At 42.9% G+C, this 25,491-nt stretch overlaps 1 protein-coding gene across 2 annotated transcripts; it reads left to right on the top strand.

Annotated features, from left to right (window-relative positions):
• Positions 1-7,079: 7,079 nt before the first annotated feature.
• On the top strand, positions 7,080-24,377 carry LOC127001683 (myb-binding protein 1A-like protein). 2 transcript variants are annotated; one of them, XM_050866686.1, is made up of 19 exons: positions 7,080-7,499; positions 8,659-8,862; positions 10,329-10,508; positions 10,713-10,907; positions 11,285-11,452; positions 13,022-13,194; positions 13,461-13,620; positions 14,788-14,993; positions 15,576-15,816; positions 16,304-16,575; positions 16,696-17,008; positions 17,211-17,392; positions 18,084-18,221; positions 19,213-19,322; positions 19,824-19,980; positions 20,190-20,427; positions 21,916-21,993; positions 22,290-22,438; positions 23,418-24,377. In XM_050866686.1, exons 1-19 carry the CDS (start codon positions 7,323-7,325, stop codon positions 24,295-24,297), a joined length of 4,221 nt encoding a protein of 1,406 aa, XP_050722643.1. In that variant the 5' UTR covers positions 7,080-7,322; the 3' UTR covers positions 24,298-24,377. The 2 variants fall into 2 exon arrangements, with proteins under 2 accessions (XP_050722643.1, XP_050722642.1); XM_050866685.1 differs by having other exon boundaries at positions 7,082-7,499; positions 20,187-20,427.
• The last annotated feature ends 1,114 nt before the right edge of the window (positions 24,378-25,491 follow it).

Genomic DNA, 25,491 nt, shown 5'->3' with positions numbered 1-25,491 from the left:
TGTGATGTGTTTTACAAACCTAACCTTCGGACATCGCACGCCTACTCCTCACCCCTGCTGTTTGTGTTGTCATGTACCGCAGCTCGAGTTGAAGTGACGGCGTTGTGACACGGAACGACCGAGTCCTTTCACTCAGCAACCTATCACCAGCATCTACCTAACCTAACCTATCACCAGCAGACACCTAACCTAACCTAACCTAACCTATCACCAGCAGACACCTAACCTAACCTAACCTATCACCAAAAGCCACCTAACCTAACCTAACCTAACCTATCACCAGCATACACCTAACCTAACCTAACCTAACCTATCACCAAAAGCCACCTAACCTAACCTAACCCATCACCAGCATACACCTAACCTAACCTAACCTATCATCAGCACACAGCATCATCTCGTTTTGGAGCACATCAATGGTCTACCTCGTCCTTTCTCCTCTCCTCTCCTCTCCTACCATCACCATGCATCGCACTCTCCCTCCAAACCTCCGCATACTCTTCTCTTTCCTCTCCTCTCCTCTCCTTTTCTCTCCTCTCCACGTCGTCGTCGCTCCTCCATCCCTCCTCCCCTCTCTCTCTCTCTCCCCCTCACTTAATATTGACACTCATAAGTCTTTGTTGAAGTTTTCCCTCGCGTCGGAGTCGTCTCGCGCGCCTTTCACCGGGGCCATATTTTTTTGCGAATATTAACAACTTTTCCATTAATACTTCCTCTTCCTCGCTCGCTCGCTCGCTCGCTCACACCTCTCACACACACTTCTTCCTCTCTCTCTCTCCGTGTTTATAAAAGAAGGGGAGGGGAGGGGAGGGGGCATATGTTTTCTTTCTTTCCATCGTTCTTTCTTCTCTCGTTCTTTCTTCCTTTCTTCCGTTCTTTCGTTCGTTTTGACGTGAACGAATGTCGATTTTTAAAAAAGTGTATTTTGTGTGTTTCGTGTTTTTGTTTTTATTTATATATACTTGTAGCGGATGGAGGAAGGAGGAATTTTTGGGGGGAAGGAGGAGGAGGAGGAGGAGGAGAAGAAGAAGGAAGAGTTGGAGGAAAAGGAGGAAGAGAAGGTATAAAAGTACGTCTATTATGCCTATCGTACATTATATAGTTTAATTACACCTGCATAATGTTTACACTAAGTAGCTCACCTCCACCAAAGAAATAATAATAATAATAATAATAATAATAATAATAATAATAATAATAATAATAATAATAATAATAATAATAATAATAATAATAATAATAATAATAATAATAATAATCACGGTGAAAATAGGAATATACGATGATCTTTCTTTTTCTTCTCTTATACTTACTTTCTATTCAAGGGCTGTCATCTGCCGGTCTTTTTTTTTTTTTTCTCTTTTTTTTTTTTCTTTTTTCAAGGATGCATTTTCGGGCGCCGTAATGGATTCCCTCTCGTCTGTATCAAGGAATAATATCTCGCCCCCCTCCCCCCCCTCTCTCCCCCCCCCCTCCTCCGCCTCTCATCTTATATTCATAGAGAGAGGAGAGAAGTTTTCCATTTTTTCTCTCTAATTTAAGATATAGTTCTGTCTTTATTCCTGTCTTTATTCCCCCCCCTCTTTCTCTCTTTCTATCTATCTATCTATTTATCTATCTATCTATCTATATGTGAGTCTTTCTGTCTATCTTGCTATTAATCTATATGTCTTTTTACAAACTCTCTCTCTCTCTCTCTCTCTCTCTCTCTCTCTCTCTCTCTCTCTCTCTCTCTCTCTCCCGATACTTCTGGAGATGTCTGAGTCACCTTTTTTGTTCATAACTTTGCTCGAACTTTGCATATCGATGAAATTTTGATGGGCCGGCGATAAAGAAAAAACTCGCGCCCCGAAAAGAAGGGAGGGAATAAAAAAAAAAAAAGATACTCGGCAGCAACTTCGGACGACGGGAGAAAAAAGTTTGGGGGTGTTTTATGAAAAGGAATTATAGGATGAGTGAAAGTAAACCGATTCCAATTATGAGAAACTTGGGATGACGATGGGGGCGGGCGGGAGGAATATGGTGGAGGGTCGGGAAGGGATCGAAGATGTAATGGAATGGGATGAGATGGAATGGATGTAAGCTGAGTATATATTGATGTGGAATAAAGTGTAAGATCTTATGTAGGGGATGCTAAAAAAAGTACTGCAGGAATGGTGGCGCTGCAAGGAGGAAGTGTAAAGTGGAAGGACGGTAAGGGATTGGAGATGTAATGGAGGAAGGAATGGGATGAGACTGGGATGAACGAAAGTGGAGTATATTGAAGTGGAATAGTATGGTATGTAGAGGATACTAAAAAAAAAGTAAAAGAAAAGAAAAAACTAGAATGGTGACGTTGTATTGTAATGATGACAGGTAAAGGTGAAACGAAGGTGATGATTAAATAAGTATAAGTATGGCTGGGCGTGGCTGCGGTGCTCATCTCCGTCACAATGGTCCTTTGAGTCTGTAAATGTTTAAGAGCGTATACATCTATCCAAGGAGTGTGGTAAAGGAATAGCAATGCCTTACAGTCGAAGCAAACCAGGTGAAAGTCTTTATTTATTTACGGGAAGTACAGACAAGAACATTGGCAATTATAAAGGGAAAAGAGAATCCCTACAACATATAACTCGCCCACAAGGGAAATATACCTGAGACCCAGAACGCTAAGGCAAAGTATTCGTGGTAAAGATGTCGAGTTTTGCTTCCTTCCAAGGGGTTAGGGTTGTTGGGTACAGGATAAGGCTGACTGAATAGCAAGATGAGCACTGGGTCAGGTTATCAAAGGGGTGCATCAGGACACCACCTCTCCACCCGAAATTGACCTCTTGGCCACTCGTCTGTATATCGTCTTTTATATGAGCGATGATTGGCGGGCTCTTTCATCGCTTTATTTTTGTCCATGAGCTTCTTCCTTCGCTGTAAAAGAAACAACATCAATAACAACAACAACAACAACAACAACAACAATAATAATAATACAAGCGGCTCGTCAGCGTAGGTTTTCCAAAAGGAGCGGGGTAGAATCCAATCTGCATTAAGGGGCTATCACACTGGGCAAATTTTTCGTGGATCTTCAGTCAAACCACGATTTCCGCTGGCGTGGTTCTCCTATTTCCGTGGTTTTCTGACGTGTCCACGATCTTCCAAAGCTACGGTCGATTTCACCGAAGGACGACGGTATTACCATCATCAGTAGCAGCGGAAATCATGGTTTGACTGAAGATCCACGAAAAATTTGCCCAGTGTAATAGCCTCTCTAGCCTTGGTATGACACCGATGCCTGTTGCCCCTCCCAGAGTGTCGGGCAACCTTGATGAACTAGTCTGATTTTTTTTTAACGTCGTATTAGTCTTTCTAAACAATAATGTGGCTGATTTGGTTTTTTTTTTTTTTTTTTTTGTGGGTAGTTGGATTGTTGATTTTTTTATATTTTTTTTTTTGTTTGGTATATCGAATTAACTGAATGGAATTGATCAAATCAACTACAATTCAATTCCCTTCCCCCCCCCTTGGTTTTTTCTTCATTTCTCATGTTACGAGTGGGGTCCCAGGTTCCAGGTTAGGTCCACTTTTGTTTATTATTTATATCAATGACTTAGATACAATTAGAGTGAAGTCATAGTGATGTCAGTAAGAGATCGGTAGATCGTAGAGTAAATGAGTCGGATCAGTCGGATCAGATCGCTAACAGATTCCAGGATGAGATTGTATGACTGGGCGGGAAATTCATAAATAGAAGTGTTCTTGAGTGTGGTATTCTGTATAGTGTTCTAGTGACTAAAAACTACACTAAAATCTTAGCTTAAAGGTAAAGAGAGTGGGTGAAAGGTTAGTGAGCTCTGATCTCCGTCCAAGGGCACAATGCATTCAAGCTAGAAATCGAGCAAGAAGCAAGAAGCGTAAGCAACAGAAGCGCCGAAGTCTTCCTCAAACTATATTTAGCATTAGTTAGACCTCATCTTGACTATGCGGATCAGTTCTGGTCACCTTACTATAGAATGGATATCAAAATGTTAGAATCAGTGCAGAGGAGGATGACTAAGATAATTCAGGGGTTGAGAAACTTGCCATTCGAGGAAAGACTCAAACAGTTAAACTTGCATTCTCTAGAAAGGCGAAGGGTGCGTGGAGACATGATAGAGGTTTATTAATGGATGAAGGGCTTTAAGGGGACATTTCTTCTTTTTGACTAATTTCTTGTAAGTTTTCAGTGATTTTCATGATGCCCAGTTAACGACAAAGAACTGTAGATTAGCCTGATAGCTATGGATACTTGCTCTAAGATGTCTAGACAATATTGCATATGATTATACTCTCCCTAGTTACTTATAGGAAAGATGGTGACATTTTGTGTATATATGAGTTGCCAGGGTAAGAGGCCCCCTGTGCCTGTGGGGTAAGTTGCCCACAGGGAGGCCTTTTACCCCACATGTGGAGTTATCTTGTGTAATTATCTCAGAGCTCTCATTTATTATCAGCAACTCATCCAATATCAGCAACAAAGAAAAAACTCCATCTCCAGCTTCGTTTGATAAGGATGAATGGCCTTGTTTGGTGTGTGGGGAACCATTTGCTAATAGCAGACCTTCAGAAAAATGGGTCCAATGTCGGGGTTGTAGAAATTGGTCACATGCAGAATGCACAACTGTGCATTCTGCATGTTTAAGTTTTTGAAAGGCATCCATAAATGAACACTTTTGAGTTTGAGACTATAAGGAAGTTGGTGTTTTTAACTGTTTCAGAGATCAATATTCAACAGAAAGGACATATTTTATCAAATTAATTGAATATTTACTTCCATATATTTTTCATGAAAGTAGATGTTCCTTTTGTTGTAAAAATTCAGAAGAAAGGGAAGCTAGTCTAATATTACTAGTCTAAAAGAAGGGGATACCTTTTAGAAAATTAATTAATTGTTTAGTTTTACATTCTGTTCATTAGAAGACACAAATATGACTGTGTTCGTATATTTAATTTACATCAAGAGAGATTTATAGGGTATAGTTTTCAAAAAGGGAATACATTTTATATTTTTATAATGTGAAAAAAAATATTTTCCTTATGTTTCTATGAGTTTTATTATTGTAAACCAGAGTGGGGTAAAAGGCCTACCCAGTGGGCTTCTTACCCAACATGCGGGGTAAGAAGCCACCTTTATTATTTTTTTAAAATTGTCATTATAATAAAATCAAAATCATAATGAGTGGATATAATATATTCCACAGATAGGCCTTAGCCTAAGCTTTCAACAGAACTTTTTTTCAAAATTCTATTGCAAAAAATGTGGCTACAACAGCCAATCTCCCTTAAGGGGGCAACTTACCCCACCTTACCCTAATAACAACAACAACACCACCAGGGGAAGGTAAGGAAAGGGAGGGTGGAGAGGATGAAGTAAGTAAAGTGGATGAAGATGGAAAGGAAGCGTCGGGGAAAAAGGTTGGTGGCTGTGAGAGTGGGATGGAGGAGGTGGAGGCCCAGAAAGTAGAGAGGAGGCGAGGAGGGAAAGTGGAGTGGCGACGAAGAGAAAATGCCGGGACAATGGTTTCTATGGTTTCTGTCATCATTCCCATGTCAGAAATAGTGGGAAATGACACTTTATTTGTCTCTCTAGCATATGTAGATCCAAAGATATAGGCATGCTAGTCCGTATAACTATAAGTGAAGCCTGGGAGGCGATCTTCTTTTCCGTGCTAGAGCGCAGTGTTTGGATGTGAATACAAGGAACTATAGATGGTCTGAGTCCCGCAGCAAAGTGTGCCAGATGTGTGACAGGGGTGTGGATGAGACTGTACAGCATGTAGTGCTGGAATGTAAGAAGTATGACAGGGAGAGAACGAAGATGATGCAAGTGTTTCTACAAAGCCCCGTTCACACTGTGCTGACTCTGGGCCACGGCAACCTAGCGACTCGGGGTATACGAGGTCTTGGGTGTGAAATGTTGATGTGAAAGGGTCGCAATCGGCGGATGTTGACTTGGCACAGTGTGGTAGGGCCCTTTAAGTCGCTGGTTGTCGTGGCCCAGAGTCGGCACAGTGTGAACAGGGTCTGGGCCCCTTCACACGAACGATTTTTTGCCGCTCCGGCACATGCCGCACGGTTTAGCATTACATTGGCTCTTATTGGTGCATTCACTTGAGGCCGGAGCTGCAGTCTTGCCGTTCCGGCAGCCGCACCCTGCCGTACTGCCAGCAAGACAGCAACACCAGAAATGCCGCACAACGGTTTCGGTGGTCATGTGTTGCGATGGGCGCTGTCATACTTCCGGTGTTTGCCGCGTGCGGCGAGGGATTGGATAGTTATCTGTCAACAATGGGAAGAAGGCCACGCGACTGTGCACTTTGTCTGCATCATTGGAAAAGCTGGTATGCACTATATTTTAAATCTTATGAACTTTCAGTTAATGTATATTGAAAAGTAAATATCTTACATATTAATTATGTATACCTCTGTACAACAAACATCTGCATTTAAATTTCAGGGTTATGGCTAATTTAGATTATCATGATACGGAGCTGCTGATCTCCGAGATTGAAAGACGGCCTTGCTTGTGGGATCCCTCAAGAGAAGATCACAAAAACAAGATAAGGAAGACAGAAGCTTGGGTCGAGAATTATACCTCGCTGTGTGAAGAAGATACAGAACCGGATGCGGCAGACACCGCACTTGAACCGTGGATGTCCAGGTGCCATGCGGCTGCCGTGCGGCATGTGCCGGAGCTTCAAAAATCGTTCATGTGAAAGGGGCCTGAGAGGGGACGTGAAGTGAATGGGAGGACTGGAAGGGAGTGGATGGTGCTGCTGCTGGGGCTGAGTGGAGAGACGAATGGACGAGTAATTGAGGCGGTGAAAGAGTTCTTGGAGAGCATGTGGCGTGCAAGATGTAGGCAATGACATTTTGCCCCAAGTAGTTGAACACAGACTTTCTGTATGTATTGTTTGCCTTCACACTGTCACAGGAGCTGCCGATACAAAGCCCTGGCTGGGGAGAAATCTCAAGCCATCTGTGACATCAAGATCAAGATGAAAATCCACGTGAATATCCTTAATAATAAAACGCCTTCGTGCCAATGCTTCAAATTAAGTCGCAGAAAAATTTCATTGTAGGCAGAGTAACAAAACCTGCGGGGAAAGTGTGCATACAAGAGTCGGTGAGCATACCGCCCTGGCCAACCAAAACATTGCAGCATGGTGGCGGCGAGGCGGCGCTGACCCGAGGCACACCAGGCAGGGAACACCGCGCCGGGCCGTGAATATATACACCACAGGCAGACGGACGCTCAGGAAAGGGATCAGGAGGTGCACTAAATAAGCCAGGGGACGAGTACTGGAGGCAGCATGGTGGCGGCGGCGGCAGGGCAGCAGCAGGCGGGAGAGGGGCGGCCTGCCATGAACGTGCCGCGCCACGTCCTGGACGCCTTCAGCGGCCTGGTGTCCGGCGAGGAGAGGAAGAGGGCGGCGGCGGGCATGGTGGTCCTGCAGCACGTGGACCTGGTGCTGAGGGGCGGCGTGCAGGTACGGGAACACCCTCTCAGTGGTGCCGGTGGTGTAGCTTCTAAGTGGCTTTGGAAGTAGATACAGTTGATAGACACCCATTACTTATAACTTTGTACCAAAGTCATATCCATCCTGTAATTAAATTGGTAATCATTGAGTTGTATTAGTCGGCCAATGTCTGACCTTCTCTCGTGGGTTAAACTGCGGAAGTGCACCCACTTCTAGATGATGGGCATATTTCTGGAATAGTACTCCCTTCTGTTATAATATGTGTCATGCAATGATTTTTACCTTTTTGGAAACTAAAAGAAATTAAAAGTGTAAATTTAGATATGAAATCTTCAAAGTAGCCCAAAATGCTCCATTACCCCTAAAACTATGTAGGATAATATTCATGAAAGCGTAACCTCCTCTGGCGGCAGCCGCGGCGGCGGTCCAGCTGGTGTTGTGAGAAATACCTCATCGCAGAAATTAGTCGCATATACATGGGGGGGGGGGGGGTCCAGGTTATGTAAAGTTCAGTTGGAGTAGTTTAAATACACTCCCCCACCCAAAACTCTCGATATCTCACGGTTGTCCAAGTTGAACCTCTGCGAGCTATTTTGCGGCTGCGGCAGCGGGTCCACAAAAGGCATTGAAAAGTCAATCATTTAGTGATTTCTGGAGAAAAGTACTATCTCCATGATAAACAGCATCATATTTTGTCCAGAAATAAGTAGTCAGTATCTGGAAATTAGGCTACACTTTCGTGAATATTCCCCGCTAAGTACATTTCTTCAAAAGGACGTATCAATATTGCCCAAACATTATGGTACATAAAGTTTCAGTTGGTTATCTATCCATAAATATTTGACTATATTTTCCTGGCAAATCTCATTATACTTTTCATATTTTTTTAACCATTTCCAAGGGAAATGGTTAATTTTCAAGACATTTTTTTATTTCATCTAACTCTGCAGCTGGCCACAGCAATATTCGTCTTCAGTCCTTTTATATTGGAGGAATTTTCAACATTTTTCCAAGCCAATTTCCTTTAATCTCCTTATCTTTTGTCTATGTACAGAAAATACAACTTTTATATAACAAGCTGAAATACTTGAAAGTGATTAAGAATGCAAACTTCATAATTCATCAGGCAAATGAAACTAATGTGGAATGTTGTGTTGTGCCGCCCCAGGGTAAGGAGCTGCCAGCGGGGGTGAGATACATCTTGCAGAGGCTGGTGTCTGGTCTTGCCTCCACCCGATTTTCTGCAAGGGAAGGATATTACTCCACCCTCTGCCTCATCCTTCGCCTCCACCCCTCCTCCCTCAAGCCCGCCTACATCCTCTCCCTCCTCACCAGCAAGAAGTCTGCCACCATGAAGGCTCTCACCAAGGATGTGAGTGGAGTCACTTTCTTTTCATGTTTTTCTCCACTTTTCACATATTTACTCTGAAATATATATTACAGTGTAACAAGACATTTGCCCGAGAAAGGAGACTTACCCTACTGATTATATATTAATGGTGTGTTAATGTAGAATTGTTACAGTGGAAGGCTTGGTTGCATGTAGCTCAGACAGGGTCTTGGTGGGCGAACAAGGCGTGAAGAGAAACACTCGCAGCTTTAGGTGAAATATATTCTTAACCTAAATACAGGGGCGTTGGAGAGAGCCGAGACAGTAGGTCTGTATCAGCCAGGGTCTCAGGAAGGAGTGAAGATAGAGACTTGGAAAATAATGAAATTACAACTGGTCACGTACATCAAGGTGACCTCTAAGTTTGACGAAATGCTTGTTACACATACCAAGACGCTCGTCCAATAAACACTGACAGATGACATTCCTACAATGGTGGCGTGATCTCTCTGAAGTGGGTATTTTCCACTATACATTCATTCCTAATCCATGGTGATATATAATAAGAATAATAATACACTGATATAATTACAACTTCTATAACACTGCTCGGTCACCCACCATTGATCGCGACATTCAAAAAATCTAACTACCGTAGTAGTTGACCATACATAGTGTGATCTTGTTGAGCAGACTGCTTATAGCACAAGTACATTAAAACAATGGCTATGCAAGAATATTCGTGTAGTAACGACATAAATAATGAGAGGTAACACCAGCGTGTGTGATATAATTCATTGAAAAAATCTCTCAATGCATAAACATAAAGACACAAGTATCTGTAGTTAACAAGTGGCATAGGTACAGAACATGAAATGCTCATCCAGCTTCCAAAAAAATTAATAAGAACAAAAAGGTGGGAAACATAGTACAATGTTAAGGTACAGGAGTAGGAAAATGGCACATTTCTTGCGTGAGAAGAAAAAGAATTACTTTTCCTTTTTTTTTTTTTTTTTTTTTTTTTTTTAGCAATAAAATATTTTTCTGTTCAGTAGACCCTCAATTTCATAGACTTTTGTTTCCTTGATAATGAATTGTCTTGAAATCCTGGATAATTAAGATATTACTATACCACACATGAATAACTAAGTATCATAAATTAGCTTTAGACACATTCTATCATATTCTTTGAGACACAAGCCTGAAACAAACAGCCACCTACATATGGTGCTCTTACAGGCAATTCTTCAAACTTAGAATATGGTATATTCACCTGATAGGTCTGATAATTATTATATTCTTGTATTAATTATTAAAATGGGTAATAGAGAGTATCAAGTGTTAATTTATGGGGAGTCAGTTCTGATTGCTGGAAACTAAGGTGCAGGGCCCATTAATTAGAATAAATTGTACTCCCAGGCTTTATGAATATCTTATTTTATCTATGGTATCAGGAGTCCACTGTACATAGAATTCTGCCTGTCACTTACTCCTCACTTGTGCTGCAGGAGATAAAGGACCAGCTGATGGCAGAACTACTCCTGTGTGGAGCAATTGTGAGGTCAGGGCAGGTCAGGCGGGCCCCAGAGCTGTTGCAGTGTGTGGTGAACCAACTGTGTGCCTTGAGGGCCAAGAAGAGCTACTTGGACATCACCGCCACACAGTTCCTGGTCAGCCTGATGGAGGGGGTGAGTATGTGGGTTCAAGTATGGCTAAGGTGATGGAGAAGTTGAAATCCTTCCCCCACAAATGTTTGTATTTCTGCAGAAAGAACAGATTAACCTTAGCCTGTATTAATATTGCTGCAGTTATCTTTTTTTTTACTATTTATAGATCTTAGTATTCATCATTCAGCACCACTTACTGTCTCCTCCCCTCTCTCTCATCCCCAGTGTGAGGGTGGCATCATGCATGAGGAGGTCTTACAGAGCCTCCAGGCTGAGCTACAGGGGCCCGTGGCAGATCTGTCTCCAAGCCAGCTGTGGCTACGTCTGGTCCTGCTGAGGAAGCACCGCAAGGACCCACCTGTCTGGCTCACCTCCACTCTAACCCCCAAGAACCATGAAGCACTAGGGCAGACTATAATGGTGAGGAAGATGTGGAAGTGTCTGATCTGTTTGTGCCTTTTTATTCTTCATTTGGCTTGTGAATATTGAAGGACACCAACTCCACTGACTCCTAAATGTCTATATCATCAGCCCTGCAGCTCAGTTTTCTCTTCCGAGCATCATTTTACTGCCTTTCTTAGGGTATTCCACTCTCCTTACCCTTGATATTTTTCCCCTGCATTCCATTGCTGTCCTCACTTCAGAACTTATTATTACCTTCACTGTAACACCCTAAACCTCCACTATTATCTTCACCCTTTCACACTGTTCCCCTACTTCACCCCAGCACTTTTCCTCCATTATCCACCACCCTGTTCTTGTAGCCCAGAGACTAATTGCTTCCCTTGATAATCCAGAAAGCAGTCATTGGCCTCCCAGAAGTCCACCCAGTGTTGTCGGAGCTTGTGTCTAACCTGGCCGCCTCCTCCTCTGCGCTTCTGGTCAAGTTCTGGGGGGTGACCTTGGAGCCTCTGCAGGCCCATGCCACCCCAGGAAAACTACAAATCCTCTTCCATCTCCTTAAGGTGAGTGCATTGTTGGATCAGTCCTCTTAGGTAGCTATTTATTTATTTTATTTTTTATTTTATTATATTATGGAAGCCTTGAAAGTAATGAATGACTATGATTATTAAATGTCATTTCATTTATCTTGACGCCTGCTCCTAGGAGCTCTCACCAGGGGATGGCCACGGCAGAAGAGTTTACATCTCTCTCTATTCAGACACTCCCTCCTTGCCTGCTCAAAGTTTCTCAAGGACCTTTCACCCCTCTCCCTGACATACTCCTGCACCCTCTCTCCATTTCACTGGAGGTCATCCTCTAACATTCCCTCCCTCTATCTCACTCACATACACCCTCCTGGTCATCTTACCCTCCTCCATTTGCTCCATGTGGCCAAACCACTTTAAAGTCTGTCGCTTCACTTCTTCCCTTCACCCGCATGACACATTCCAAAACGCTCATACTCACTTTCATTACTTATTCCATCCATTCTACTCACACTACATGCACTCTTCAAATAACTCATTTCCACTGCCTGCACTCTAGACCTCTGACTTTTGCTCCAGGCCCATGTTTCACTTGCATATGTGAGGGTTGGTACTATTACTGTATTTCTCAAATCTCTCTTTACCTTCATGCTCACACTTCTGCTATTCATGACACATCCCAAAGACCCTACCACCCTTCTTCCTTGCAATGCCCTTTCTCTTGTCTCTCCTTCTGTACCACCATGCTTACACATAACTGATCCAAGGTACTTAAACTCATTAACCTCCTTCATTTCTTCACCATTCAAAATTATTTTGCATTCTTTTTCGCATTCAATTCCCACCATGTGGGCATACAAAATCCACAACCTCACTTCTCCGCTCACAAACCATCATTTTACTTATGTTGACATTTACTTTCAACTTTCTCCTTTTACATACACTATTAAAAACACTGACCAGATTTTGTAAGTCACTTTCATTTTCTGCAACGAGCACTGTGTCATCAGCAAATAAGATTGAATTCAGCACCCACTTCCTTCCCTCAGTGTACATTTTTACTCCAACTTCCCCAACTTTGCCCTTCATTTCTCTCAAACACCATCCATATAAATATTGAACAGCCATAGTGACATGACACACCCTTGCCTCAAGCCCACTTTTATCTCAAAATGTTCACTTGTTTCTCCACTAATTTTGACACATGCATGTCTTAAAATTTGGAAAGTAGAATTTGACCAGGTTGAAGGCTCGTCCCTAAAGCTTTAGATAGAGTCTGCTGCAGATACACACTGGAAAGCAATACTCATAAATGTGGCAATGCAAATTAATTCAGCAATTTAATATAATGCTATCATTAGACAATGTCTTATTACCCCCATGGAGAAGGCCAAGTTTCTGTGAAATTGGTAAAGCCACCAACTGCAGGTGAGACAAAAGTTTGGTGTTTAGCCACACCTAATAATTTTGAAGATTCACTTGTGTTGTTAACAGCAACTGCCTGTAGAACAGATAAGGCCAGTAATGCAGGTCACCTCATTCTAAGGCAACAGATTTCCCTTGTCCATCCATGTTTCTTCCTAACTCCTTGTTGCCTATCCGCAGTTCATCATTCCACACCTGAGGACAGCTGCAGAGTTCAAAGCCGTTGTCACTCCCTCTGTGGTGGGTTTGCTGCTCAGCTCCTTGACCCAGTCCCTACGTGACCTGAAGGAGGCTGCCCGGGGGGTCACTGCAGCCCTCGTCCAGCTTGTGAAGGATCACCAGGATGAGGAGAGGTAGGAAATGCATTTGCAGTGTTATGAAGTTAGAGAGTGTAGAGAGTTTACTCCTCCCACCTGATTGACATGATTGATATTCATATGGAACCTTTGACATACTTCATGGAACATTGATAAAGCATGATCAAAAACTCCTTCAACAGCACCTCTTGCTGTGATCTTGCATTTTTAAGTCATGGCTTTCATATCTCTAGTAACTTATAGTTGTAGAATGTAGAGAGCTGTTACAGTACATGCCTCACTCCGTGGGTTTCCTTCCCCAGTAACCTACAGCTGGTGGTGGTGCAGGCGCTGATCACCCAACCAGGTAGTGTGCGTTTTGACCAATTGGGCGGACACAAGGTGCTGGCGGTGATGATGCCCAGCTTCACTCTCAGCACACTCAAGGGCTTTGCCAGCATACTCCAGGAGGTGCTGAATAAGGTGTGTTGGAGGAAGTGAGGAAAGAAATTAGTGTAAGAAGTTTCAGGTAACATCCAAAAGTGTCTGGACTGTCCTGTTGGGGCCTGATGGGCTATAGAAAGGATGAACTGGAGCCACATCATGAAGCACCAAGCTTAGTTACCCTGTGAATGCACACACTTTTCCAAGCATGCTTTTTTCACTTCATTCTCAAAATGTTTCGGAGTCAGTAAATATATCCCCGACTCTGACTCCTTTACGACACGTGTGATGTTGTGTGGCAGGTGTGATGTAGTGGGGCTTGATTTGCCTTCCACTTCACTGCAGAGGAAGGGAAGGAGGTGCATGTGGGATGTCAGGATGGGAAAAAGAAAGAAATCAAACCAACAGGCAGTGGCTGAGTGGATAGCGTGTGGGCTCCACATTCACCGCATGCTGGACGACGCAGGTTCAAATCCCCACGCTACCACCTGGGATTTTTCAGTCACAGCCAAGTGGCCTAAGACTACCCACATGCTGTCCTGAAGACCACCCATCAACCCGGACTCTAGAGGAAACCATCCAAGTGAATAAAAAACGAGCTCTGGGGGGGGGCAACCAAAGCCAAGGGTGCCGCCCCACTAAAAAACACTCTGCCTGCGGGCTGATGGGGCTGGGCTGACTACCATCCAGGCCTCAAAGCAAAAAGACAAAAAGCCAAGCATGCAGATGCAAATATAGAGGAGGTTAATCAACTCATCCATGTTTTTTTTTTTTTTTTTTTTTTTTTTTTTATGTGGCCTATAGCACCGGTAGGCTAATCCATATGGGCCTGATGGTCAGCTCGAGCCCGTCATGGCGCAGGCAATTGTTTATAGTGACATCATTATTATGGGCTCATGCTGCCCCCTGGAGCTCATTCTTAATTTCACTTGCACTGTACAGCTTCTTCTAGAGTCCGGGTTGATAGGTGGTATTCAGGACAGCATGTGGGTAGTCTTAGGCCACTCAGCAGTGACTGAAAAATCCCAGGTGGTTAGCAGCGGATTCGAAGCCACATCATGGACAATGCGTTGAATGCGGGGCCAGCACGCTAACCGCTCAGCCACCGCCTCCCCGTTTGCAGCTTTGTTGCTCCATCTTATTGTTCATGCCAGTCCATTTATTTTCCTTCTCTCCATTCTAATTTTTTTTGTCCATCCTCCTCAGCCTAAGGTGGCCAAGGACTCCGGGGTGCCAGACAGGAACTATGCGGCGCACACCTTGTGCAACCTGCTGGGCCAGCCGAGGGCATGTGCAACAGAGGCAGGCGAGTGGCAGAAGCAGCAGCTGGCAGCCTTCCTCAAGGCAGCGCTCCTCACGCCCAGGAATGAGGAGGAAAGGGAGGGGGACGCAATCAAAGATGCATTCTTCAAGTGAGTATTATCCTAGTGTCCCAGTGTCCCCTCATTGTCTGTTAAGATTTTCTGCCATCATCTTATTTTGTCAAGTGGTGGGATTTTGGTCCCATTAGCGTTGTGGGGGGGGGGGGCTCACATCAATAATTAAAATGGAAAATTTTCTACTGTGACAAATGTAGGATGAAACAGAGAGGCTGCAGCATGACTCCTCAGTCTTCAACTGTTGACGGTAGAACACCAGGTGTAAGTAGCATCCTCATCTCTCAAATACTTACAGCGTCTACAAAACATACCCAGTTAGTGCTATGCAAGACCTAGTTGGTTCAATCCTCTTCATCCACATGAATTCTCCACATAACCCTTATAATATGCTAACTTTGTTTGTTTTACACATCTCGGTCTTAATACAGATAATTTCCCAACACAAAATATTGTTAGACAATATGGTGATCGGCTTGTGACCACCAGAGTCAAGATGAAGTTGCTTTTGAGGTGCAGATGCAAGTAACTGAACTTTTACTGTATTTGTTCATTTATTTTTATTCTTTTATATTTCTTTCCTGCTTCATAATATAAAATCCTAACTATGACTTACAGAGTTCTTGGGAAGCATTTAGGACACATCAAGGAGTATAAGATCACCCTGCTGAGCCTGGTGGAGGAGGTGGAGAAGGAGCTGAGGGTGGCAGAGAAGGCTGACGCTGGTGATGGTCCATCTCCCACGATCCTTGGTGTGAAGGGGAGGCAGCAGTGGTCCAAGGTGTACTCCAGGCTGGCAAGGCTGAAGAAGGACTACAAAGAGGACACAGAAGAAGACATAGCCAAGACCATCTTCCAGGTATGTCTTATCATGTACTCTATCACCTGTCCACCCATGAAATATCTGCATATGTCTAGCCATGTATCACCTGTTCCCCCATGAAATATCCGCATATGTCTAGCCATGGCTGAAATCTGCATGCTCCTGTCTCTACATTCTATTCTTGCATCTTACATTAGATTTCAGTCTAAATGCTCCTTTACAAGTGGTCCTGACTCTGAGGTTTCACAATCACCCTAATTACTTTGTACTCTTATCCCATTTGTATACAGTAGACCTACCATTTAACACATGACCAGTACCAAAGAAATTCATGCTAAATGGAGACTTTCTATCAAAAAGATTTATCGATTTGGAACTGGTGGGACTTTCTGTGTGTGTGTGTGTGTGAAGGAGTCAGCCCGAGGAAGTTCTTAAGGTGGAGGGTCTACTGAACTAGCCAACAAGATGTTCCTTGGAAGTATTTTACAGATCACTGCATACCTTCCTGTGCTCTCTCTTGCAGGTACTGTATTGCCAGATGGCTCTCCACCTCTTTGTTGATGTAACGGTGGCCACAGAGAGCATTGACGAGTTCATAACATGCCACAAGGAGGTGAAGAAGCTGGGCATGTTCAGTGATGATGCAGAGGAGGAGGAGGAGGAGGAGGAGGACGACAAAGAAGAGGAAGGCGTAGAGGGGAAGCCTAACTGGGTGGAGGTGGTGACAGAGATGTTCCTGACCCTGATGACCCAGGAGACGCACCTCTTCCGCAGCGTTGTCCAGGGCCTCTTTTGGTGAGTGGCGGCATTTTCAGAGTCATGGGGGGGGGGGGGGTAACAGACGTGTTCCTGCAATGTTTACTGCTAAGCGTGCCTGACTTTTTCTTTCGAATCATACCTTTTTCTTGTTCGCAGGCTGCTCAACCCTCTGATGACGGCCGTGGCACTCAGCCTCCTCACAGACGTCCTGGACACAGATAAGGCCCGGGAACTGTTGAAGAAAGAAGGAGAAGAGAGTGAAGACGAGGACGAAGATGAGGAGGATGAGGATGAAGATGAGGAAGAGGAAGATGATGATGAGGAAGATAAAGAAGGCAAGAATGAAGAAAAGGATGGTGATGATAGTGATTCAGATGAGGAGGAGGAAGAGGAAGGACCTGGTGAAGATGATGATCCAAATCTTTTTACTTTGAGGAAGAAAATGCTTAGTGCTGCAGGTGGATTGGATGTAAGTATTTGTGTGTGTGTGTGTCAGAGTGGAGCAAGGCTGGGGCAATGAATACACACACACACAGCTTGCATGATCTGAACAACCAGGTGGCTTCTAGTTCATGCTATCTTCACCACTCTTAGTTACTACATCACAACTACAGAACACCTCTTTCCTTTCCTTCAGTGTCCTCACCATTCCTTCCTTGCCTCACACACAGGTGGATGTGGACATGGACTCGGTGCCTCAGGAGGAGCTGGACCGCATGGACGAGAGGCTTGGCGCACTGCTTGCCGAGTATCGAGGGAAACAGAGAAGGAAAAGGAAGAAGAAAGGAGGTAGTGGAGATGACGGGCCGCAGCTCACTCCTGACGAGCTGAGTCTCATGCATTTCCAGACCAGGTAAGGAGGAGGGCCAGTGGAGAAATCATGTTATTTGTCTTGTTTATTTGGATTGATTTGTTAATGTTTATGTAGCTGCATCGGGCCTCGGTACTGCTTTCCATTTTGTCAGGATGTAGTTTACTTAGCCTCGATTGAAGCTGTGATGCACTGTCCTTGTTCATTATGTCGTCCCATCACACCTCCTTTAACATCCCACAAGAAAGCATCATAGCAACAAACCCCTTCGTCATGTTGTCAGCCCACAGCCTAATGCCACATCCCTCTTCATCTCCACACACCATAGTAACTGCATTCACCTCAGACCTTCATATCATCCCACACTATATTGCCACATCCGTCATCATCCCATTACACTTTAACAACTTGGCTGCATTTGACCTTTATCATCCCATTACACCATAGCAACATACCCTCATTTCACCTCAAACCTCGTAGTCATCCCTCAAGATATTATCACATCCCTCACCACCCCATTACACCATAGCAATTTACCTTCATTTCACCTCAAACCTCGTAATCATCCCACAACATATCATCGTATCCCTCATCATCTCATTGCACCATAGCACCATACTACTCAATACCTCTGATTCCCACGTCATCCAACAAGACATACACATCACTTATCATTTCACTCCTCCAGCATCACCTTCTGCTGCCCCTCATCCTCTCTTCTTGCCCCCCCCAGAGTGTGTGACATGCTGATGGTGTACATAAAGGTAGCCCCCAACATGACCCTCCAGGTGGGGCTGGTCATCCCCCTCATCAAGGCCCTGCGCGTGGCTGAATTTGACGCCCGCCAGAAGGACCTCCAGAACAAGTTGGCGTAAGTGTTTGTGTGTGGCAGAAGAGGATAATAATCGCAGTAAAATGATAGGATTGTCAGGCATTTAACCCGGTAGCAGCGATGGGCCAAATCTGTGGCTTTACTGTGTAGGAGCGACGGGCCAAATTTGTGCCACGATATAAACCCCCAAAAATAGATGATGCATAAATTGATCTCAAATGCTTTGATATATGTTATGAAATGGTTTCTGTGAGTGATGATTTTTTCTCATTTTTCTCGCTTAGAGGGACCATTAAGAAACATGATCCCCGCTGCTACCGGGTTAAATGGGGACATACAGAATACCTAACTACATTACAGTTTTGGAATAGAGCAAAAGAAATCCGGAGAGAGAGAGATGTTAGACCACACCCAAACCCACTCCTAAGAACCTTTAATGACTCAAAATTAATACTTAGTTAATCACATAATCAAAACATTCCAGACAACTATCACTCCATTTTAGATAACACTCATCTGTTCCACATTAAAGAATCTTGCAGTCAGAGTGGATGAGAGATCATAAGTACAAGGAGATAAAGTGGCAAGTGATGTTTGGTGTAGAAGGGAAGAGGAATAGTCAGTGAATTAGACGTGGAGCAATATAATGAAGAAATGTGAGAATAAAAAACTGGAGATTAATCTTTGCCATGTTAACCCGGTAGCAGCAACGGGCCAAATTTGTGGTTTTACCGTGTAGCAGCGATGGGCCAAATTTGTGGCTTTACCGTGTAGCAGCGACGGGCCAAATTTGTGCCATGATATAAACCCAAAAAAATAGATGATACATAATCTGATCACAAATGCTTTGATATATATTATGAAATGGTTTGTGTGAGGGGCGTTTTTTCTTATTTTTCTCACTTGGAGGGACCATTAAGAAACATGATCCCCCTGCTACCGGGTTAAAAAAAAAGACAGAGAAGCCATGAAATAAAGAGACAGATCCCTCCACACCTCTCTGCATATTCTCCCTCCTCCTCCTCCTCAGTAATGTCATCAGTGCCCTGGAAAAGAAGAAAAAGTTTGACACCCTTGGGGACCTCACCACTAAGAGCTGGAAGAAGATTGTCAATGAATTCTTCTCTATTGCCTGCCAGAGTGAGTACCTAGTTTATTATTATCTTCTTTGGTATCAATTTTTATATTTTTTCTTTTTTTCTGCTGATGCAACTTTCTCATCAATTTCCTCTTCCGAGAGTAGTTTTCTCTTCTTTTTCTGAAGGCCTAATTTTCCAAGTGTTTTTACCAACTTTCCCCTTACTCTTAAATCTTGTGCTTTCCGGATGCATGTGGCTCACACCATATATTTTTTTCTCTCCTCTTTCATGCATTCTTCTTTTTGTCTCCGTATAACTTAACGTATTTTTCTCATTCCACACTTGACAGCTTTATTTCCTCGTCTAGAATGTAGCTGCAAATTGTAAAGTTGTTGTGGTACTTAGTCACTCCATTTTCAGCCAGTTTCATCATTTCTGTAATTATTTGTGCCTGCAATGAATGGCACAATCCTGTCTGGCACCCGTCATCCCACTGCAGTGCATCTCTACATTCTCACCCACTCCCACAACCTCCTTTTATCCTTTTGTTCTCTTTCCACAGTGCCTGACAGGTTTGTGTCTGTCATCCAGTCGTGCTACTCACAGCTGATGCATTGCGGCCATCTGCTGCTGGGAAAGGTTGAGGGAGCAGCAATGAAGCCAGACAACTTCCTGACATTGACATATGTCTCACACCTCAAGACCTTCTTCACTCAGAAGTAAGTTAAGAAGGGGATTCAAATTCTTTCTTCATGTCATTACTGCCACACTTCTACAATTCTATAAAGTGTGATCATAGCATTACACAGATTGGAATAAGAGCAGGCAACTCATTTGAACTCATATGTGAGAACATACCTATATAAACCCATTCTATCTATATGCCATCACTCAGTTTTTTCAATTTCTTTTTGTCATCCTAAAGCAGCCACCAGCTTACTAAAGTGCAGCCTTTCACTGAGCCATGCACCTACAACATGGGAGGACTGTGGCAGGTGGCAGCTATCCTTCTGCAGGCAGCCTTTGACCCCACTCTAAAGGTACACATCCAGAGTCAAGGACTCAGGACCCTGCAACAGCTGTACACCAACAAGACACTGGTGGCTGAGCGCAGCAGAGAGGAGGTTGCCGCTTTGGAACGAGACCTCTACAGCAGAGTGATGGAGGTGGGTGTTGTGCCATGGAAAGGTGGTGTGGGGGAGAGCCTCTGTGTTGGAGGATTTTGTTGCAGCAATATTACATCTGTATTATTTATTTATTGTTTACAGTAGAGGAAACAGTTCAAGGGCAAAAACAAAAGGAAAACAAAATAAATCTGGCCACTACTTCTATAAAAGCAAATAGAAATCAGCAACCAAAAGAGAGATTAATAGGAGCACCTAACATCACCAAACGTGGGGTACAAACTTGGCGGAGAGACTTTTTGTGCCTCGAGTGGTGGTAGTGGGCTAAAGAGTAGCATATCCAGATTTTTTGGTTTTTGTTTATAAATGATCCACGAGACATCCTGAAGTTAAATCAAAGTATGTGCTTATCTTTCTATTCATTCATACACACAATGGTAATATTTCTATGGTGTCTGATTCACTTAATTGAGTGAAATTATATTGATAAACAGTCAAATTTGTATCACTAGTAAAGTTGAAAGTAGTAATGTAAGTTATGCTTCCATGAAATATACACAAATATGTAAATATGAAAGCTCATGAAGTCACTCTAGGTGACATCACCTGCTTTGCTCAGTAAAAATATGCTTATTTGGGGAAGGAAGCTAATACCCGCAGAATGGCATGTGTTGCTGCCTCAGGCCACAGTTGTCGTGTAAAATATGAACGTATTTTCATATTATTGTTCTTTTGTTTATTCAGTGTTTTGTTCAAGAAAAAGAATACTCATAATTTTAGTTAGTTTTCGGTTATAAGAATGCTTTACGAAATAGTTATAACATTACTGCCTATAAGTGAGGTTAAATTATCATAACTTCATTGGTTTTGACACTTCAATCAAAGACCAAAATGAAGGTTAAGGTATGTAGAATATTGGCATGTACTCAGTTATAAAAAAAAATATATATAGGTCCGAAAAGTAGGTTTTCAAAAACATCCATGATAAATATACTAATAAACAATAAGTTAGGAAATGTACTGAATCCTGGATCGGCTATGGTGATGTTAGGTGCACCTATTCTGGATGGAGATGCATCTTCATACTCCCCTCTTGAAAGACATTTGGATGGTAGAGATTTATTTAGAAGCAGTTTTATTCAGTAATACTTTGACTTTACCAGAATGGGGACTCACAGACAAGCTTAAGGAGAGATTAAGGCCACAATATCTATCCTCTTGACTCCCTAGAAAGTTGTGAGGCAGAGTACCACAACAATTCCTTTAAATATGTTTATGATTCCAATATTTTCTTATTTAATGTAACAGAGAAGACAGCATTACACACCTTCCTATATTTCCTGAAAAATTAAGCCATAATATAAGAAAACCTGGCAACTCCATTATCTGCTTTATAACAAAGGATGCAGAGATGAGTGTTATCAGGCTTCCCAGGATATTTGGTTCATTCTAATAGAGCACTATATGACAGCAATGCCTAGTTATTATTTTTTTATCATTCACTGATCTATTTCTCTTTCATACACCCAGACCCTGGACTCCATGCAGCCTCCCTTCAGTGGCCATTATGCAGCCTGTTTCTTCAACCTCCTGCGCTCCATCTTACAGGTAGGAACTTGAATATCCGTAGAGTATCCTTAGAATATCCTGTGTGCCTCAGTAGCTTCTAATACTCCATACACACTTACATCATGCAATTTCTGTGTAATATAAAGGTGGGGTTGACAATTTTACTTCACTTTACATTTTTTTTTACCTCTTTATTAGTTATTATTTTACTTTTTCTTATTACCATCATTTACTACCATCATCATTTTACCTTACTTTACTTTTTTATTACTATCATTATTCATTACCAGTTTTAAACCCTCAGCATTCACCCACCTACTCCTCTCCCACTGCAGGCAGAGCGGCGCAGTGAATCTGAGCTGAGGCTTGACTGGGGTGCCGTGCAGGAGCGAGTGAAGGCCTTCAGGGAGCGCATCACCAGGAAGGATCTCAAAGTCTTCCGGAAGGAGTACAACATGCTCAGCGAGGCACTCAGGGGGCTGCTGTGAGTGTACTGTGTGTTGTGATGGTGGTGGGGAGGGTGACGGTGATGTTGGTGGTGGTGGAGGACAGTGGTGTTGTTGGTGAGGGTGACTGTGGTGCTGATGGTGGTAAGGGTGAGAGTGGTGGTGTTGGCGGTGAGCTTGACAATGGTGTTGCCTGTGGTAATGGTGACAGTGATGGTAGTAAGGGTGAGTGGTGAGGGTGAATGGTGGTGGGGAGGGTAAGGGTGACAGTGGTGGTGAGGGCAGTAAGGGTGCAGTAGGCTAGGCTATCTTTTTTCCTATTTTCTAATTTAACATGCACCACAGACATGGACGTGTAATGTAGCACAGCAATTGAGAATACCTGCAGTGGAAATGAACTATGTAAGAGGTGTAGGTGGTGTGTCAGGATGGGATGGAGAGAAGGAGTAAGGTATTATGCATAAGAGGTATGGTATGGGTGTAATAGTGCAGGGAGTGGATTGTGGAGTGGTTGAATCAGTGAAGTGTAGTGCTCTGAGATGGTTTGGACAGAAGATGAAACTGAGAATGATTTTGAAGTGAGGATATGAGGGCAGGAGGATTAGCCCTTAGACGGCGGCAGTATTTGAAGAGTAGCTCCCCCCAATATTAACCGTCTACATAAAGTCACTGCCGACCTTAGGACCGTAGCATAAATATAGTTACGCCGCATAAGAGGTGTTTTAACTATCGTCTATAAATAGATTCTACCGTAATCTGGAAGTGCTGTTATATTTCTGCCATACAAAACTGACGGACTGAATTTTGGACCGTCTATATAGAGTTCTACCGCCATCTAAAGGTTAAGGGAGAGGGTGTCACAGGGAAACCACTAGTGAAATGGGTCAATAGAATGGATGAGTGTTCGTTTTTTTCGTTTTTTTCCTCCTCTTCAATGATTTCTTCCTTGTTTTCTCAGTTCTTCCTGTAGCTACTCAAATCACAACCTTCCATGACCATTCTTCTCTCTTTTGGCAGCTCCAAGAAGGGACAGATGAAGCAGGAGCTGAAGAGAGTAGCCAAGGAGACAAACAAAGAGGGAAGCCAAGCGAGCCAGATGGAGGTAAATGAGGAGGACCGAACCAACAGCAGCAGCAGCCTGGTCAATTCTACCACTGTGCTTGAGGAAGTGGAAGAAGAGAAGAAAAGCAAGAAGAAGAAAAAGAAAAACAAGCAGGTCCCTCATGAAGAAGAGACAATCAAGGTGAAGGACATTGAGGAAACAGACAGCCAGGACACCGTGAAGATAGAGGAAAGCAGTGATGACGAGATAATGGTGATCAATGGGAATAATAATGAAATTGAATATCTAGGAGAAGTAAATGTGGAAGAGACGAAGACAAAAAAGAAAAAGAAAAAGAAAGACAAGCATGCCAACACAATAGCCACCACTGAAGACACCACAGAAACCCCAGACCAGGAAGTCATTCCAAAAAAGAAGAAGAAAAAGAAAGACAAGCTCACAGAAACAGCAGCCATTATCACAGCCAGTGCAAGTGATAGCCCACAAAAGGAAGACAACTTGAGTGAGGAAAGAAAAGAAGGAAGCAAGAAAAAGAAGAAAAAGGACAAGCAAAAGGACAAGCTCGCAGATGCAGTGATCATAGACAGCATCACAATCTCAGAAAGTCAGGACACCCAGAGTGAGGAAATACTAGAGGAAGTAACTGTGATAAAGAAGAAAAAGAAGAAAGACAAGCTCCGTGATAAGAGAAAGCAGAAAGATGAGGGCGAGGAAGAGAAGGCAGCTAATGGAGGAGAACAACAGATTGGTCCCCCCTCCTCATCCCTTACTCCAGAACCACCCGCAAAGAAAAAGAAGAAAAAGCACATCCGACAAGAAAATGGTGATCTGTAGCCTCGACAATCACATAAAAGCAAAGTAAGTCAGCCTCCACATTGTCATCCTGGGGCAGAGTTAAATAAATGAGTGTTTTATGTGATCGTTTTCCCTTCCTTTACTTTTTCATACTTATATCTTTTACTGATTTGTGTTTTGTGTGTCAGTGCAGGTGTATGTGTGTATATGTATTTAGATTTTACATTACACTAAATCATTAGTTGAATTTTAGAAACGGTTGCAATAAGTGTGTGTGTGTGTGTGTGTGTGTGTGTGTGTGTGTGTGTGTGTGGAGACAGTTGCCTCCCTGATATCATTGGCATGCCTAGCTACAAATATGCTGGTTGGTACTTAACACATTGAAAAAATGACAAAAGTACAATAATAACTACTTATCGTAATAACTGTCACCAGTTTAAGCACATAAAGGAAAAAGTAATGGTATTATGAGAGATTCTGTAAAGCTATTAAGACAGAAGGTGATGCTTACCTTTGGTGGGTTGCTTCAGCTTTAGAATATCTCCCAGCACAATACATTGTCATGATATATTGCTAGAGAATTGCATGCTTTGAATCGGCTCCAGTTATTGTAAGCACTGCTCAGCTAATGAAATATCATTATTCTTCCATGATGCAGAACTGTGATTTCAGGGAGTGAATAAATGTGTATGTGAGGGTATGTGTGCATAGCCATGGAGTTCTGAGGCCAAGCTCTGGCTACATCATTATCAAGCACAAGCTGCAATTAGCTGAAATTTTCATATGACCTATACCCAACTTTAACTTTTATACTTGTACTATATATCTGGAATATTCATTCCGACCCAGGCAGTCGGTGCTCAGCCAGCCCATCTGTTTGTCCTTCCCTTTTGGGGTTGCTGATAATTGGATGCATGAGGAAACTGGAAGCTGGGAGACTAAGGTAACCCAGATGTCACACTGGCCCTGTGTCGAGGGGTAGTAGATTCTTACCCACCAGTGGCCTGAGGTGATATATATATATATATATATATATATATATAGCGTATATATATATATATATATATACTCAGAAACTTGCTCTTACCTGTCACAAAATGAATATGCTACCAAATGGATCAGTAAACCATTTCGTTTTAATGTCTCAAAAGGCTTGGAAAGCACTTTTGCCTTCACTTTGGTTAGTTAGAAGGCTTATGCTATATATCTATATATATATATATATATATATAT

This window comes from Eriocheir sinensis, chromosome 21 (assembly GCF_024679095.1).
Source record: "Eriocheir sinensis breed Jianghai 21 chromosome 21, ASM2467909v1, whole genome shotgun sequence".
NCBI classification, from domain to species: Eukaryota; Metazoa; Arthropoda; class Malacostraca; order Decapoda; family Varunidae; genus Eriocheir; species Eriocheir sinensis.
Note: the sequence above shows the minus strand (reverse complement) of the source record. Positions and strands in the feature narration are given on the sequence as shown.

Bases quoted from the DNA above. Each gene is read 5' to 3' on its own strand.
- LOC127001683 (XM_050866685.1), top strand. From the start codon at position 7,323: ATGGTGGCGGCGGCGGCAGGGCAGCAGCAGGCGGGAGAGGGGCGGCCT. The intron at 13,195-13,460 runs GTAGGAAATGCA...TTCCTTCCCCAG, and splicing joins GATCACCAGGATGAGGAGAG to TAACCTACAGCTGGTGGTGG. The intron at 19,981-20,186 runs GTAAGTTAAGAA...GTCATCCTAAAG, and splicing joins AAGACCTTCTTCACTCAGAA to CAGCCACCAGCTTACTAAAG.